The 17,183-nt window shown below is 40.1% G+C and overlaps 1 protein-coding gene across 3 annotated transcripts in view; it reads left to right on the top strand.

The window, feature by feature from the left end:
* ST8SIA5 (ST8 alpha-N-acetyl-neuraminide alpha-2,8-sialyltransferase 5) overlaps nt 1-17,183 on the top strand; it is a 135,550-nt gene that overhangs the window by 67,101 nt on the left and 51,266 nt on the right. For all 3 annotated transcript variants that reach the window (XM_074279299.1, XM_074279300.1, XM_074279301.1), the window contains 2 exons: nt 5,855-5,947; nt 16,611-16,697. In XM_074279299.1, coding sequence (XP_074135400.1) covers nt 5,855-5,947; nt 16,611-16,697 — 180 coding nt within the window. The remainder of the gene's footprint in view (nt 1-5,854; nt 5,948-16,610; nt 16,698-17,183) is intronic.

The raw sequence follows: 17,183 nt of genomic DNA, 5'->3' as shown, positions 1-17,183 counted from the left end.
TTTCAAGAGTGAAGGACTTGGGGAAAATCATGGTTGGAATCTCGCCTTACATACATCTCACTCTGAGATTTATGTTCCTTATTTATAAAATGAAAGTCTCTTTCAGAGTTAAATCTCTGATCCTAAGATTGGAAATGTGATCTAGAGTCATACATAGGGATAGGTCAGTGTACCAGTGAGATCAAAGAAAAAGAAAAAGGATCTATATGCACAGAAATATTTATAGCAGTCTTTTTTTTTTTTTTTTTTTTTTGTCGTGGCAAATAATTGGAAATTGAGGGGATGCTGAAGGTTTAATTGGGGAATGATTGAATAAAAGTGGTATGTATTTGTGATGGAGTACTATTATGTTATGGCTTTAGAAAAATCTGAGAAGACTTTTATATGAACTGATGAAAAGTGAAGTGAGCACAATCAGGAGAATATTATTCACAGTAACAAGATTATATGGTGAATGACTTAGCTATTCTGATCAATACAATGATCCAAGACAATTTCAAAGGTCTCATAAAAAAATGCTACATACTCACCGGGAAAGAACTGATAGACTCTGAGTGTAGATTGAAACATACTTTTTTTTCACTTTGTTTTCCTTGCTTTTTTCCCTACATAGCTAATATGGAAATATGTTTTGCATGATTTTATGTATATAAGTGACATTATATTGCTTGCCTTCTCAAGGGGTGGAGAAGGGACTGAAAGCAGTAGAAGAATTTGGAAACCAAAAATTTTAAAAAGTAAATGCTAAAAATAAATATTTAATATATATATTTTAAAGATTACATAGGGACTTTGAATGCCAGGGAAGCAATTAGACTGCCACTCTTCCCCCTTACTTGGACTCCTGATGCTTATTGATGGAAGACATGGATATAAAAATCATTCTTGGACCAGATGCTCTTGTCTCTGCCTCCAGGTCTATAGAGCTGGGAAGAATCAAGGAGGGATGAGATTTATTTAATGTCAGCAGGCATTTACACTCTATACAATACAATAATCCTTAAAAGTTGCCTGCCCTGTTACTATCACAGAGCCCTTTGTGATTTCCTTTGGCAGCTCTTGTCCTCTCAGTGGGAAAATTATAGCAAGAAACATGGGGCAGAGAAGATCTCCAGAAACTCAAAAACATTAGTTTGGGGAGGGAATTCAGTTCTATAGTATACTATAGTATATAGTATAGTATTGAAGAAACTTTGCTCCGTGTTCACACTAGTGCTAAGTACTTAATAATATATGGATAACATACTTTTTCAGGTTTTTTTTTTTTTACATCTATTACCTTATTGGATCTTTACAAACAATCCCATTAGAGAGAGAGGTTGAAGAATTATTTCATTTTAAGGATGAAGAAACTGAGGCTGAGAGGAAAGTGACTTATTCAACTAGTTAATAGGAGATGTTTCTTGATCTCCAGAAGTTAACAATCTGGTTGGAGTATAAGTCTTAAGAACAAAGAATGATTATAATAATAGTAACTGTCACTTATATGACATTTTCAAGTTTGTGAGATACATTATTTATGTTTATTGTTTATTACATTTATATCTATATATCGCTTGAGCCTCCGAACAGCCCTGTCATACTGGTACTTCAGCCCAAATGATTTTTCTGAAGCCCAGGTCTTAAACATGCCATTACTCTACTTAATAAAGTCCAATGATTCTCTATTACCTTCAAAAATCCAAAATAATCATCTTCACATCTTTGTTCCTTTCCATCTTTATAATTTTTTAATATATTATTTCCCTTCATACATTTTATGGTATAGTCATATTGCCCTACATGCTGTTTCTCATAGATAATATTCCAGCTTGCTCTGCCCTAACTGACCCTTTTCCCACCATGTCCCACAGCCCGTTCCATGTCTGAAATATTCTTCCTATTAATCTCCACTTTTTAGACTAAAGATTCCTTTCATCTTTCTTCAAGTTTCACTTTTTGTGGAAGGCTTTTCCCAACAGCCAATGTCTTCCCTGCAAAAGCCACTCTCCAATTATTCTGTGTTTATCTTGTATATACTTATGATTTATATATACTGTCTTTGCCTTTAGAATATAAGCTTTCTGAGAGCAGGGATTATTCTGGCTTTTTCTTTGTATCTCCAGTGTTTTAGCAAAAATACCAGGCACATAAAAAAAGCGTAATGAATGCTTATTGATGGACTGACAGGCTCCACTCTATAGTGGTATAGGGCTGCCTTGTCCACAGTCACACAATGTCAGAGGGGAGATTTAATGCAGGTCTTCCTGATTCAAAGTGGAGCACTCTTTCCCTTGTATAAGTTGTCCTTCGGTATGTCATTCTGGCTAAAGTGAATATCATTAAGTATCAGAAAGTATAGTCCCAAGGCCTGGTTGCTCACTCACTCCTGAGTCCAGGCCCCATGCCCTAGCCACCTTGCCATCTGGCTTTTCCAGGCAGTTTCATGTCCATTTTCTTCTTAGATTCTCATAATAATTCCATGAAGTTAGTGAGCCTCAGTTGAAAAATAAGGAAACTGAGATCCGTGAGTGCTAGAGGCAAAAACCGTGCTGGAAGTTATTTAATCTGATTTTTATAAGGTCAGGAAGCCATTCTAAAGAGCAGAGGAGAGCTGGCTAGGGACTGAGTGAGGCTAGGACACGAGTCTTCTGACTTCAGGTCAGATTCACCCTGTGGCTTGGTGTACCAGGTTGGCACTTGGGCAGCTAGAACCCTGGACTGGGCATGAAAAAGTTTACATGCATGGCAACAGGGCACAGACCGATTGATCCCTAACCAAGGAAACTTTTCTCATTGGGGAGTGAAGGTGGCTCCCAATGAGTGCTCAGAGTGGATGATTTGTTGAAAGTGGCTGAACACATAAAGGCCGGATGTACTCTTTTTGGAACCCTACCCCTTTCTGCATGATTAGTTGAGCCATCAGGCTTGCACATTGGTTGATGATGGCTGGGTGCCAGAACCTGGTGCCAGCTCCAAGCTTGGGCAGCCGGCTGCTTATTTAAGACCAAAGTCTCTGGTACCCTCTGGGCCTGCGCCCGCACTCTGATGATTCTTCCTACTGCATGGGGGAATAGATGGTGGGGGACATGGCTCAGCTCTGATCCTTGGACATTTGGCAGGGTGAGGAGACTTGGTTCTGTGGCCCTCAGCCCCCTCACATATATAAAATAAGGGTACCCCTGTGATCTACAGTAGGCAGGACCATAACGATTGGGGTTCTATGGGGAAGCCGAGACTGTTCTCTGTTTGTGTGGGTATGGGTGACTGTATATATACATTATCTGCACACATACATATTGCAAGAATACATTATGTGTGAATGCACATGCAGGATTATAATGCAAGCTTATGTGTATTATCAGATTCATAAGAATGCATATGGACACATACTATGTGCATACTATGCATTGTACAAATGTACCATGTATGTTTTTCATATACATATGAACATGTTAAATGTGTATGCATTATGAACATGCATTACATATGTATACACATGGATGTGTATGGTCACCAGAATTCTGTCTAGCCTAAAAAAAATTTTGCTTTGGCCCTCTCCACATTTCCTTTGTTGCTTTGCAATGTTCCTCTCTTGTCCTGCCATTTCCTCCTTTTCTACTTTTTAGGGAAAGATAGATGATTCAGTGGATAGAGCCCCTGAGCTTGGAGTCAAAAATGTCTGAGTTGTATTCCTGTCTCGGACAATCACTAGCTATGTGAACCTGGGCAAATCACTCACGCTGTGATTACCTCAGTTTCCTTACCTGTAAAGTGAGGATAATGATTAGTATCCACCTCCCAGGACTGTTAAGAAGATCAAATGAGATAATAATGGAAAGGTGCTTAGCATAGAGCCCTGGCACATAGCTATATAAATATTAGATGTTATTATTATTTCAACCAAAACAAACAGAGATAGTGAAATCATAGAGTGAGCCCTGCCTTGCAAAGGTCTCTGAAAATCACTAAGAAGGAACAGGAAAGAAGGGTACACTCTATTTTGGCTAAGTCCCTTGCCAGTGATACATTTATTTTTACAGATGCCGTAGACTAATAAAATCAATAAACACATCAATTGGTCCCAAAATGTATATTTATAAATAGCTGCCACTCATAGGAGTAAAGTACTTTCTGTAGATCATCTCACTTGTCTGTTCTAGCAACAGAGTGATGTGGGTCCTACAAGTATTATGACCTCTGTTTTACAGATAAGGAAAGAGGCAGAAAGGTTGTGTGACATCAGGTTGATCAAGCACCACGGAATTAGGACTGGAACAAACCTCAGAGATAAAGAGTCCAAACCAAGGCCATCCAACTATTAAGCATCAAGGGGATTATTTAAAACCCAGTACTCTTCTGGACCCTTGGTACTGTACTCTTTTCATATCACTCTGCCTCTTGGTGCTTGTAAGAGTTTACATACATGAATCAACAAATGTGACATATTGGAATGTTTGTTTTCTTCATTGTGTTATGAGGGGAAAATGTTTGCTCTTAGAGATGAAGACCAAGTTTCAAACCCTAGCTGGGTAACTGTAGACATATCACTTTCAATTTGGTTCAACAAATACTTATTAAGCACCTACTGTGTTCTCACTGTGTATACTAAAAAAAAACAATTCCTGGCCTCCAAGAGCTTATATTCTACTTGGAGGAGGAGAAGAAGGGAGGCAAGTAGAATACTATGTATATAGATAAATTAATAGGAAGTAATCTGAGGTGAGTTTTTAACAATTGGAGGAATGAAGGAAGCAGAAGGGGGGTATCACATCTAAATACTTTTTCTTGCTCTGACATTAAGAGGCCTGCTTATGAAAACCTATAAATAAACCTGCTGGTGGATGCTTGAGATTCTTTTGCCAGAGAATAGAGGCCTTCATGTTCATTAGAGCAATTAGAGAAAAATTTCAATTCAGTGTGTATTTAATAAGCACATATATATAATGGTACTTGGGAATCAGAGACAAAAATGAAACACTTTGTGCCTTTAAAAAGCTTACATTCTACTTGGGGGAGTGGGAAGGACAGCATGTATACAGATAAATAGCAAACAAAAACATTAAAAGTAATTATAAAACTAATAACTAGAAAAATCATGAAAGCATATTTGTAGGAGATGGTACATGAGTTTTCCCATGCCCATGAGAATGTTAAGAATTCTAAGAGGTAGATGAGAGAGGAGAGCATTCTTAACCTGGGGATTGGAGTAGGGGATCATTCAATTGCATACAGACCAAATCCAGCTTTGTGGGGATTTACATTCCTATTGGGGTGCTGGTGATCAGATTCTCCAGAGGGCAGGGCTTGGTAGGGGGTAAAGTTGGGGTAGGGTACAAAGAGGGCTAAAGGGTGTTTTGATGGGCAGAGGGAGCACTAGGGAAGGAAAAATAGCATGACTGGGGCCATTGGAGACAAACTTCAGTTTATAATTTTGTAACAATTCAGCCATGAGTAAAAGCCCAATTATTGGTAGTCATGGGGAAGTGGAAGGGGACTCCTGAACAAAGATGGGTCCAAAGTCTCCTACCCACCTCTTTCTCTTTTGGACACTGACCCAAAGCTGCCTCAAACTGGAACACCGATGCATATAGCTTCAGTCAAATGATCACAAAACTCGAGGGGAGTAAGAGGCCCTCTGTTGGGAAGGTCCTAGATAATTGACAATGTAGAACACTCCTCCCTGAAAATATAGAATACAGGGGACTAATCTTTTAAGGTTTTAAATCTATTTATTTGATTCTGGTCTCAGCATCTTCATGACCATAGTGAGAATGTCAAATGTTTTAAGTTAGGAACCCCCTAAGATCTTTATTCTTCCTCCATCCAATGCTCACTTCAACCTGTAAGTAGATATTCATGTCTCCATCCTCAGGTACTTCGAGTTTTATGAGGGGCCTTTTGAATTTAACTCCACCAGATGCCTGGAACTTCGCCATGACATTTTGGAGGTGAAGGTGCTGTCCATGTAAGTGTCCTCTTATCAAGAGTTCTCTGGCAAGGTGGGGTGGGAAGTGGGCAAGTTCCTTTTATCACAACAGCCTCACAATTGTGAAATGAAAGAATTCGACTTTTAAGTCCCAGTTTCCTTATTTTGTGATCCTATAAAGTCCTGACTATCCCAGAAATCTTAGTTCCATCTTCTGTTTTTAAAACCTTAAATGTTCACTAAGACTTTTGGGACAAGGAAGACATTAAATGGAGCGCTTCATCTGGAGTCAGAAAACCCTGAGTTCAAATCCTGACCTCACTCACTACTGTGTGGACCCTAGGTAAGTCTCTGTGTCTCATTTTTCTGTAAAATGAGAGGTTTGGCCTGGATGGATGCTAGGGTCAGCTTTAGATCTGTGATCTTATGAAACATCTCTCCAATATTTCAGAACAAGTAGAGAGATAGTTGGAATGTCTGAATACTTTGTTTAAATAACCAGGCTCAAGTGCATTTGGGTGGCTAACTACCCTGACTGGTAGTTTTTAGTGAAAACAATGCTGTTCAATGATGTACCTAAATTTAATAAGATATACATTTATTAAGTGACTTCTGTTTCTACTTGCTTCCCAGGTAGACTTTGGCCACCAAAACAAAAAATCCAGCAAGGATCTTATATTTTGCTGGAGAGATATAACATGTTCTCAGAAAAAGTATAATACAAAGAGAGGCAAAGAAAAGAGAGGGCAGACAAAGTGTTTGAGTAATCTTTGAGGAAAGAGAAGATGCTGTCTGCTGGAGAGAGGGAGTTACACTGAAGCTAAATCAAATGGAGAAAGAGACTCTTAAAGGCTGAGGTAAAGAGGGAGTGAATGTCAGGTCCCACATCCTGATGTGCTCAATGCACAGAAATGGAAGACAGCATGTTCAATTTAGGAAGCAGGTCTATGGCTAGCATATATCATGTACAAAGAAGAGGAATGTGCAAAAAGGTTAAAAAGTAGGTTAAAACAATTTGGAGAGGGTCTTGAGACCCAAGTGGGGGAATTTTATATTTTATTCTAGGGACACCAGATATTTTTTGAGCAGGGGGAGTGATATGATCATACCTGTATCTTGGGAAGATTATTTTGAGATCTATGTGGAGGATGGATTGCAGTGGAAAGAGTTTGGAAAATGAGAAATCAATTAAGAGGTTCTCACAATAGCTCAATGAAAGGTAATGAAAGCTTGAGTTAAGGTGAAGGGGTTACATGTAAGAGATGCTGTGGAAGTACAACTGTTAATTGTTTAGATATGATGAGGGAGAAGAAAAGAGTTGAGGATGACTCCAACGTGTTGAACCTGGATAGATAGATGGAAAGATGGTGGTACCCCCAAGAGAAATAGGAAAATTTAGAGAAGGATTGGATTTGGGGGAAATGTCGAGGGGGGAAAAAGAGAATAGCAGGAGAGAAGGGGTCCCAAGCTAGAATCTTAGGCAAAATCCACATACAAATAGAAGCAGAGAGGAGGAACACTGTTTTTATGAGATTAGAGGGAAAGGAGGAGAGACAAAGGTTTTTAGCTCAATTTGGGCATAATTTAGAATTGGCTTGAAATCATCCTGGAGTCTTTTTCCTCCTCCTCCTCCTCCGCAAAATCAGAAACATCACGTAAGGAGTGCTTTATTCTACATAAAGCATGAGGATGAGAAGAGAAATAGAAGACCAGTTCCTAACATCAGATAGTTTACAGTCCGGTTGAGAAAATGGTAGAGTCATAGAAAGTTTGCTAATGATGCCAAAAATAGTCTGTGCCAAGGACTAGATGAATAAATCAATAAAAATTTGTATGAGAGATCAAAGGAGGGAATGATTCCTTCATCACTGTTAGCCCAGGTTAGCATGAAAGGCTTTATGGAGAAGGTGGGGACTTTTGCTGATTCTGGAGAATAGGTTGCAGATAGATAAATAGGGAGAAGAAAGTAGGAGATAAATTTAGGTGGAGAGAGAAGAAATGATGAAAATACAGAGGTGATAATATATAGGGCATGTTCAGAACAGTAAATAATATACCAGTCCTGCTGAAGCAGAAAGTTGGTAAGAGAAACAAAGGGTGATTGGAAAAGTAGATTGGAGCCAGAATGTCAAAGGCCTTGAATGCCAGGGAGGGGATTGTGAATCTGAAATTGCCTTGCATTCTAAATAATTTAACCAATAAGGACTTACTTAGAACTTTCTATATACCCAGCTCTATGCTACTTACTGGGGAGATACAAAGAAGTTTTGATGTAATTCTCACTTTAAACATGAACACCCTTTGAATCATGTTCTAGAATAATGAGAGTATTCTATATTTAGATATGCACATTAAAACTGAGAAAGATTGGATGGTGAATTTAAGAAGACACAGAACAACTTAAGGGCATTTAAATAATTAATAAATAATATATCAAATATTGGGTAGTACTTCATTTCCAAAAGAGTGATACCCAAGGCAACCTTTTTTTTTTTTCTCAAGGAAAAGGTCTTATTTACTTCCTCCAATAGTACAACACTTTCCTCTGGGTCAAATTGCTCAGAATCATGGAAATAATTTAGCCACTTGACATGATTTCTGTCTTTGGAAATGCTGGTATCTGGAAAATTCAAAAAATGTGTGTGTGTGTGTGTGTGTGTGTGTGTGTGTGTGTGTGTGTGGCTTATGGAAACATAAGTTCTCAGTAAATTTTAAATTGAATTATTATTACTATCATAATTATTATTCTAGTTATAATATTACTATTATCTTTATCTGGAGTTCAATTATCTAGCAACCTGGATTAACTGGAAAGAATCCAAAAACTTAAAAGTAGACCAAAAAAAAGATAACTGAGAAGCCAAGAGGCTGATCCAAAAACTCATTCACTTCATTCATAAATGAGCTCTCTTGGGCTCTTACTTAGAAATTATTTACTTTTATTTTGGGTACAATTCTAATCTGTTTGGTGATCTGGTTTTTGGCTACAACATTTAGAAGAAGAGACAGGAGGACTGGCATAGGCAAGGAAAAGTGATAGCAGACAGGCTTACAACCAGAAAAACTTACATAGCAACACAATCCTCAAAACTCCACCATTATGAGGCTATTTCTTGTAGGTAAGGATGTTTTGCCCCAAAGGCATCTCTGTATTAAAGCAAAATGCAATTGATATTCCAAATGTTGAGTCACTGAGAAAAGGTTAATTTCTATTGGGTGATTGAGTGTATTTCTAAGGTTTCTTCTAACTGTCTATGACACCATCCAATTCTTTTGCTTAAGAAAGTAGGGAAATATAGGATATATTTTATATCCAGAAAAAGTTACATAGTAGACACAATACTCAAAAACTACCATTATGAAGTTATTTCTTGTAGGCAAGAATGTTTTGCCCTGAAGGCATCCCTGTATTAAAGCAAAATGCAATTGATATTTCAAATGATGAGTCATTGAGAAAAGGTTAATTCCTATTGGGTGGTAAGGTGATTTCTAGGGTTTCTTCTAACTCTTTCTATGACACTATGTTCAGTTATTTTGCTAAAGAAAGCAGAGAAATATAGGATACATTTTAGAGACTTCCTTCAAAATGATTAAGGCAAGAGCAATTTTTTGACACTTAAAAAAACAAGCTTTAGTTATTCACTTATGTGGCACAATTGATTCCTATGTGATATTGGGTTTAATAAGGACTTTCTTTCTCTCTCTCTCTCTCTCTTTTTTTCTCTCTCTTTTTGACTTGACCTGTGATTCCATCAGTGTAAAGAGCTCCAGGTGAGGAATTCTCCCTACCAATGCAAATTGGTATCTGCTCTGTAATTTGTAATCTTAGAGAATTGTCTGGGGACACTGAGAGGTTAAAAGTCTTGTATCAGGGTCACAGAGTCAATATGTGTCAGAAGACAGTCCAAAGCCAGCCCTTTATGCATGATGATATACTGCCTTACTTTTCATATTGTTTTCATAATGCTTTCCTTACAACTAACCTATGAGATAGGTAGTAACAAGTGTTATTCTCCCCTATTTACAGATGAGGAAACTGAGGTTCAAGAAGATGAATTGATTTATTCAAGGTCATGCAAAGTTGCAAATATGATTTGAGCTTTTAATTTAGGGATCATTATACTACTTTTGAAGCTGGCTGTGTAACATTGGTCTTTGAGAATCTGGATGAGGAGTCTTTCCTGAAGGACCCTCTCTTCTCCCAATCAGGGCCATGAATTGGGGAGTAAAAGCAGCAATCCTCAGGGCTACATTCAATGCCATTCCTTGGATTATGTGCTGAGAGCTTATGATGACCTTGGACTGTACTGGGAAGAGAAATTCTTGGGAGTCAAGGTGACCCGAATTGAAACTTGCCAGGGAATAAAATCTGGTGCAAATTCCCTCTTTTCAAGGAAAAACCTATTTGTGCTCAAATAGGCCATTCTTTAAACATCTTAGTGCATGGGGAGTGCGCCCTTAGGAAGAGGCAGGTTTAGATTTCTTATTGGCAGGGAAATGCCAGCCTGGAGGTTTGCTTTTTACAGCCATGGTAGAGTGAGATGATGGTAGAAATGGAGAGAGAGAGAGAGAGAGAGAGAGAGAGAGAGAGAGAGAGAGAGAGAGAGAGAGAGAGAGAGAGAGAGAGAGAGAGAGTGTGGGGGGGGGGGGTGTAGGTGTGTGGGGGGAGTGATGTAAGTGCCTGACAGGTGGGGCAGAGCAATCTGGTAAGAAGTGGGACTATTTTCCCCTTAGGCTCAGGGGGTGCAAGACTTTGAACAGCATCTCTCTCTAGACTCTCACCCAGTCATGTGCTAGGCAGGGAGGGGGAGAGGGAGGGAGGAGGTGAGAAGAGGAGGATGGAGGAGGTGAGAGGCAGGGTAGAGCAGGAAAGCTTGGATGAGTTGGTGAAACCCGCTTTGGGATATCATTAAGGCACTGCTACCAAGCCTGGAGAGTTCCCTGAGGCTCCCCTTCTAACTACAGATCCTGGCCATCCATGGTCCACACCTTCTCAGAAACAACAGCCATGGCTATGTACTGTTTGTGCTCAGTCTTTCTTGCCTGCTAGCTGATTTCTTTTGGGTTCAGGCTGTGGGCCCGTGGGCAGCTGTGGGCTGAGGTCATGGCACTTTTTGGCTTGGTGTGAGGTTCTTAGCATAAGGCCTTGTTGGATCCTGCAGAAGACTCTGATTGGAAGGATTCCTTTGGCGATATTGGGTCTCTGGACCAGTTTGAGAGAGGGTGACTCTGATGCTCCTCACCTGCTGTTTGCTCACCTTTTCCCCCACCTGTTCTTATTGTTAGCTTCAGGTGTGTAGTGCTCATTGGCTCTCTCCTCAAACCCCCGATCTCGTAAGAGGATTTATGGTCAGTCATTGACACAGGATGGTGAGGATGTCAGAGAAGTTCATAGGATGGTACATTTAGGGCTGTGAGTGACCTCCAAGTGGTCAATTGGTCCAACCCCTTCACTTCATTCACAAAACTAAAATCCAAGGCCCAGTGACTCACCCAAATGTATGCAGGGAGTGCCCGAGGCAAGTTAAACCTGCCCTTTCCAAGGACAATCAAGAAATAGCTATGAAAGTTATTTTGTGGGACAGGGAGGTTTTTCCTTTCTTTGAAATCATACTGCTCTACTCTGCTTACTTGTACACTGGAGCCTAGTTTATGGGACAGTAGAGCAGGAAAGCTTAGATGAGTTGGTGAAACTCACCCAACAACTATGGAGCTGTGTTTCTCTAGAAAGAATCCAAGGTTGTGGCTGTTTATCATTCCAGCTGATGGAAGGACTAACATCCTAATTTAATATGAAACGAACTCTCCTTTATGAGAATCTTCCCTTGATTAGATAGGATTGGTAGGCTTCTTCATCACGCCAATACTCAACCAATTTTTAATGGAGGATCTAATCCTAACCAGCTTTGGGCTAGTTACTGTGGGATGTAATAAATGGCTCTCATTTCTATAGGGCTTCAAGACTTACAAAATGCTTTTCTTGAAACAATTCTAATAAAATGGGTACTGTACACTTTATTATCAGCATTTTTGCAATTGAGGAAAATGAGACTTCAAGAAATTAAGTGATTTCTCCACAGTCAGTCAGTTCATAGTAAGTAGAAGAGTCCAGGCTCCAACTTTAATGTTCTTTCTCTCCTTTTTGGATTCTACCCAAGTATGTACTCATTCTGTCACAGACAGAAAAGAGAGTATCTGATTACACAAATTCATACAAGATGCTGGTAACTTGGTCTTTTTCCCTGCTCAAAGTATTTGTATTTTATTTTTATTTTAAAAGAGACCCCTGCCCAGACTAACATTTAGCCCAAAGAAATGAAACTTTAATATAGAAATCTCAGGTAATATATCTCCTCCACCTGGAGAAGAGAAATAATTAGTGAAGGAAGAAAAGAGATGTTTCTGGTGCCCTGCAGAGCACATCCCATTCCACCAATGCACTCAATCTATGATATGAAATAACAAGAAATTAGATTGAGATTGGGGTGATGGAGAGTTTGGGGAATCTTTTCCCCATTTATAGCCCAAAGCAAGAACTTCTTTGAGCTATGCCAGCAAACCCACATCCTCTTCTTTCTACTATTGTTTTTGACACAGCACAGAAACACTAATTAGCTATAAAGACCCAGGCTGGGAATATTTGGTGTGAAATGCAGATATGACACATTTCAACAAACAGCTCATTTTTGAACCTTCTGGAAGAGGATCATTTCTCTACCTTAAATATTTCACCTTTTAGCCTTTGGTGGGAGCAATAAGGTGTGTGTGTGTGTGTGTGTGTGTGTGTGTGTGTGTGTGTGTGTGTGTGTGTGTGTGTGTTTGAGAGAGAGAGAGAAAGAGAGAGAGAGAGATGACAGACAGACAGACAGACAGAGAGAGACAGAGAGACAGAAAGAGACAGACAGACAGACAGACAGAGAGAGAGACACAGAGAGACAGACAGACAGAGAGACAGAGAGAAAGAGAGAGACAGAAAGAGATAGAGAGACACAGAGAGAGAGAGAGAGACAGAGAGAGAGACAGAGAGAGAGACAGAGAGACAGAGAGACAGAGAGAGACAGAGAGAGAGAGAGAGAGAGAGAGAGAGAGAGAGAGAGAGAGAGAGAGAGAGAGAGAGAGAGAGAGAGAGAGAGAGACGGAGAGACAGAGAGAGAGAGAGAGAGAGAGAGAGAGAGAGAGAGAGAGAGAGAGAGAGAGAGAGAGAGAGACGGAGAGACAGAGAGAGAGAGAGAGAGAGAGAGAGAGAGAGAGAGAGAGAGAGACGGAGGGAGGGAGGGAGGGAGGGGGAAGGAGGGAGGGAGGGAGAGAGAGAGAGAGAGAAGGCAGAGACAAAAAGAGACAGAGACAGGAGAGGGAAGAGATACCCAGAGACAGAGGGGGAGAGACAGATAAGACAAAGACACACACAAAAAAGAGAGATTGAGTACTTGCTCCTCTGAGCTCACTTAGAAGTCCATTCACAATTCAATTTGGGACAGAGAATAAAGCTGGACATACAGCTTTGGGAGTTATTTTTACATAGTTAAAATAATGAAATGCATGAAAGTGGATGAGGTTTTTTTTTCCTCTCACCTTCAGGAAGAGAGAGCCTATAAACATACAAGCCAGTAAGTTTCAGTCAGTCCTTTTATACTCTTCAATTTTTAATTTTTTTCCTTATACTGCAAAACACATAGATGTCATTGGCAGCCATCTGCTTTCCCATGACGGGGCTATAGAAGAAGTCTTCTTTGTTCCAGCACCTCTCTAGCTGCTTGGGTTTTGCAAACATTTGTTCTCTTTCTCTGTCAGCAAATTATCGAGTGCACAAAAGATTATTATGGAGCACTTCTCTATCCTCTCCCAGTAGTAGAAGGGGCTTTTTGGGATAAGGAGAGAATGATACTCTATGAGGGGCGGGGCCTTTATGGATGGTGTTCTTTCACATTCTGCACTGTGCAGCACAGCCTGACCTTGCACTGTTTTGTTGGGTCTAGTTTCTTTTAATGCTATATTGAGTAGTTTTTTCCTTGAATTTTCAATTTATGCAGCATGGAAATGGCTGAATTATTGTGTTGGGAATGAAGGAAAGGGGTGGCGTGATGCTGGTGGATCAGGGGATCTCTGAGCACCCTTTCAGCTCCACTTCACACAACTGCCTCTTGTCACAGCCCCGATGAATTCCAAGGACCCTTTTAACCCTCACAGTTGATTTTGGGCTGGAATAGTTCATGCCTCCCAGTTCGTTCCTACTTTACCAGACTGGCTCCTCTGTATTCCAGCAGGGCTCTCTGACTTTTCGCTGTCAGCATCCTTTGTTGGGGGGGGGGTTTCCCTAAACAGAGAAGGGAGCCAGAAGAAGGACGTGTGACATTAGTGGAAGGAACACTGGCTTTGGAGTCCCAGGATTTGGATTCAGATTCAAATTCTGCCATTAATTACCTAAGTGATCTTGACATGTTGCAAGTCATCTAAATCTCATCCACGCTTTTTCACAAGTGAGAATGCTGAGACTCCACTGGGTTGAATCAGTTCAGTGATTTTTCCAAGGTCACAGAAGTAGAACATGGCAAAGCAATTCTCCAAGTCTCAGTTTCCTTGTCAGAAAAATGAGGAGTTGGGGTTAGATTCCTCTCAGTCCTTTCCAGCTCTAGAGCCTTGACAAGACCATGACAGCCACTCACATTTTATACCCTTTAGTGTTTGGCAGCTCAGATCTTTGCTTTTTCTCCCCATAACTGCAGTTGCCCTCCAAGGGATAGATACTCCCAACGTCCCCAGAATCATTCTCCATGGGTGGCCGCCCACTCATAAAACTGACCTCACCCCTGAGCCAGTGGGCAAATGCTTGGTTGTCTCCTGGGACAGCAAGACACCAGCTGTTTTGAATGCTAATAGCAAGTTTTGCTTGTTGTCAGTGAACAGCTAAGTCCTGCGCAAGATTAATAGATTGAGTTAAACTCTGGCTGCAAGCCTCCCACTATGACTCTGCTGTTAGAAAAGTCAATGATGATTCTGGTCCCTTGACGAAGGTCATTCTTGCAAGGAACCTAGAAAGATGAGCAGTGGATATGGGGGAGGAAAGAGGAAGAAGGATGCTGAAATCACAAAATGCAGAAACAAATAGTGTCGACATCATGAAGTTTCTTGCCAGTGTCTTCACCTGCTGACATGGCTAGTGTACCATGAGCATCTTTTTTATATCCTGTAGCCTTTCTGTCAGGTAAGCTGCTCCTAGGGCCAATGGATGCTAGAACCTCAAAATCTTAAGGGGATCGTTGTGGCGGAAATCCCATCCCTATAGCCTGTCTATACATGGTGTCTCATCTACTCTGAATAAGACTTCCTTAAAAATTAGAAAGATTTTGGCCAGAAATAGATCAAATACCAAGGGAGGGAGTTGAATGTTTCACTCTGGAGCAACAGAAATGCTGAACCACAATAGGGCTCTGTACTGAAGTTAGGGGAAGAACTGGCTCAGAGGTCATAGGATCATTGATTTTGAGCTGGAATGGATCTTGGAGATTATCTAGCTCACAAATGAGAAATTTGATGGCCAGAGAATTCAGGTGACTTGCCAAGATCACAAAGTTAATAGCAGAACAGGAATTTGAACCCATGTCCTCTGACCCATATTCACAGCTCTTTCTACCATACCAAACTGCCTCTCCTGAAGTATTACTAGAAAGAGGAGGGAGAACAAAAAGAAAGGCACAGCATCTTTAAGTAATTGAAAGTACAGTATTGTGAAAGAGGCATTAGGCTTGCTACACATGTTCCCCAAAGGCAGAACTAGCAATCATAGGTGGAATTTATGTAGAAAGAGATTTCTACTCATTTTAAGTGAAAATTTAGGAATAATTAAAGCTGTATCAAAGTACAATGAGCTACCTCAGGAGGAGGTGGAGTCCCCTCACTAGAGATCTTCTGATAAAGACTGAATGACCCCTTGCTGGGTATGATGCAGAGGGGATTCTGACTTAACTTCTGGTTGGACCAGATGGTATTTGAGTTCCCTTTCAGCTCAGTGGTGATCCTACAAATTTGAAAATCTGTGAATGAGAATTTGGGTCTGTTGTAGTCCAAATTCGACTTACAAACAAGTTAGTATTGATGGTTCTTTTCTGTTTCTTTGGTGATGGAGAATGATCTTCTGTTATATGTAAACTTCTTTTTGTAACAACACGATTAACATAATCTTGCTCTCCAGAAGCTTTTAAGGAGAGAAGAAGCACATATTTTGGAGTGACACTATGGGATCTCATGTTCCCCACTACATCTCAATCAGTTGTGTGTAAGCAAAATTGGAATTGTTATGCAGTTATCTGCAAAAGTCAACTTGCTAAAATACAATATTTTCATCAAGCCTGCTCTCTGTGTGTATATGGACCATTCTGAGAATGGCCTTTGTGACAAAGATTTTATAGAAATGATATGTGTCCACCTGAAAGTCTTAGAATTCTCTAGAATTTTCTTCTCTCTTTTTATCCTGAATCTCTCAGCCCTAGGGAAATCTCAAAATCTGTTGTCCAAATAAACTGGGTTCTAGTTTCTGTGGATAGAATCTTGTGATCAACACAGTATTCCTCCTGTAAAGATTTCTGTACCATAAGGATTCAGAAAGTTTTGCTGGGTGTAGAATAATTTATTGCAATTATTTTAAATTATGAAAACTTTGGCCAGACTGAATTTTGATGATTTCCTCTGCTTGTATTTTTTAAAGGGTGAAGCAATCAGAGCTGTTTGACAGGTGGAAGAGTCTGCAGATGTGCAAATGGGCGATGAATATCTCAGAAGCCAATCAGTTCAAGTATGTAAGATGATACTATCTTCCCCTCTTTCCCTCCTCCAAATATCTTTGATTTCTTCTCTATCTAGACTCTGCTCCTTCTTCAAAGCTAATCTCAAATTGTCTCTTCTATGAGGACTTCACTTAATTTCAACCCCATTGATCACTGATAATCAGCCCGGTATGGTGGAAGGAGTTCTGGATTGGGAACCAGAGGATCTGTGTTCAAAGCCTAGTCTTGCCACTTACTATCTGTGTTCCCTAGCCAAACACAGAACTTCTCTGTTCCTAATTCTTCTACTTTGTAAAGTGAAGGGGTTTGATTGGGTGACGTTTCAGCTTAAATCTGAGATCTTTTGTTTTTCCTATCTTCTGACTGCCTATGGCTGCTAACAGTTCATTGTTAGTACCTCATTGTCTGGCACATAATTACATGTTGTCTAGTATTATGTGTGATAATTATCTCAAGCATACATATGGAATTTCCTGTTAGTGGGAAATCAGAAA

This window comes from Sminthopsis crassicaudata, chromosome 1, assembly GCF_048593235.1.
Source record: "Sminthopsis crassicaudata isolate SCR6 chromosome 1, ASM4859323v1, whole genome shotgun sequence".
NCBI lineage: Eukaryota > Metazoa > Chordata > Mammalia > Dasyuromorphia > Dasyuridae > Sminthopsis > Sminthopsis crassicaudata.
Note: the sequence above shows the minus strand (reverse complement) of the source record. Positions and strands in the feature narration are given on the sequence as shown.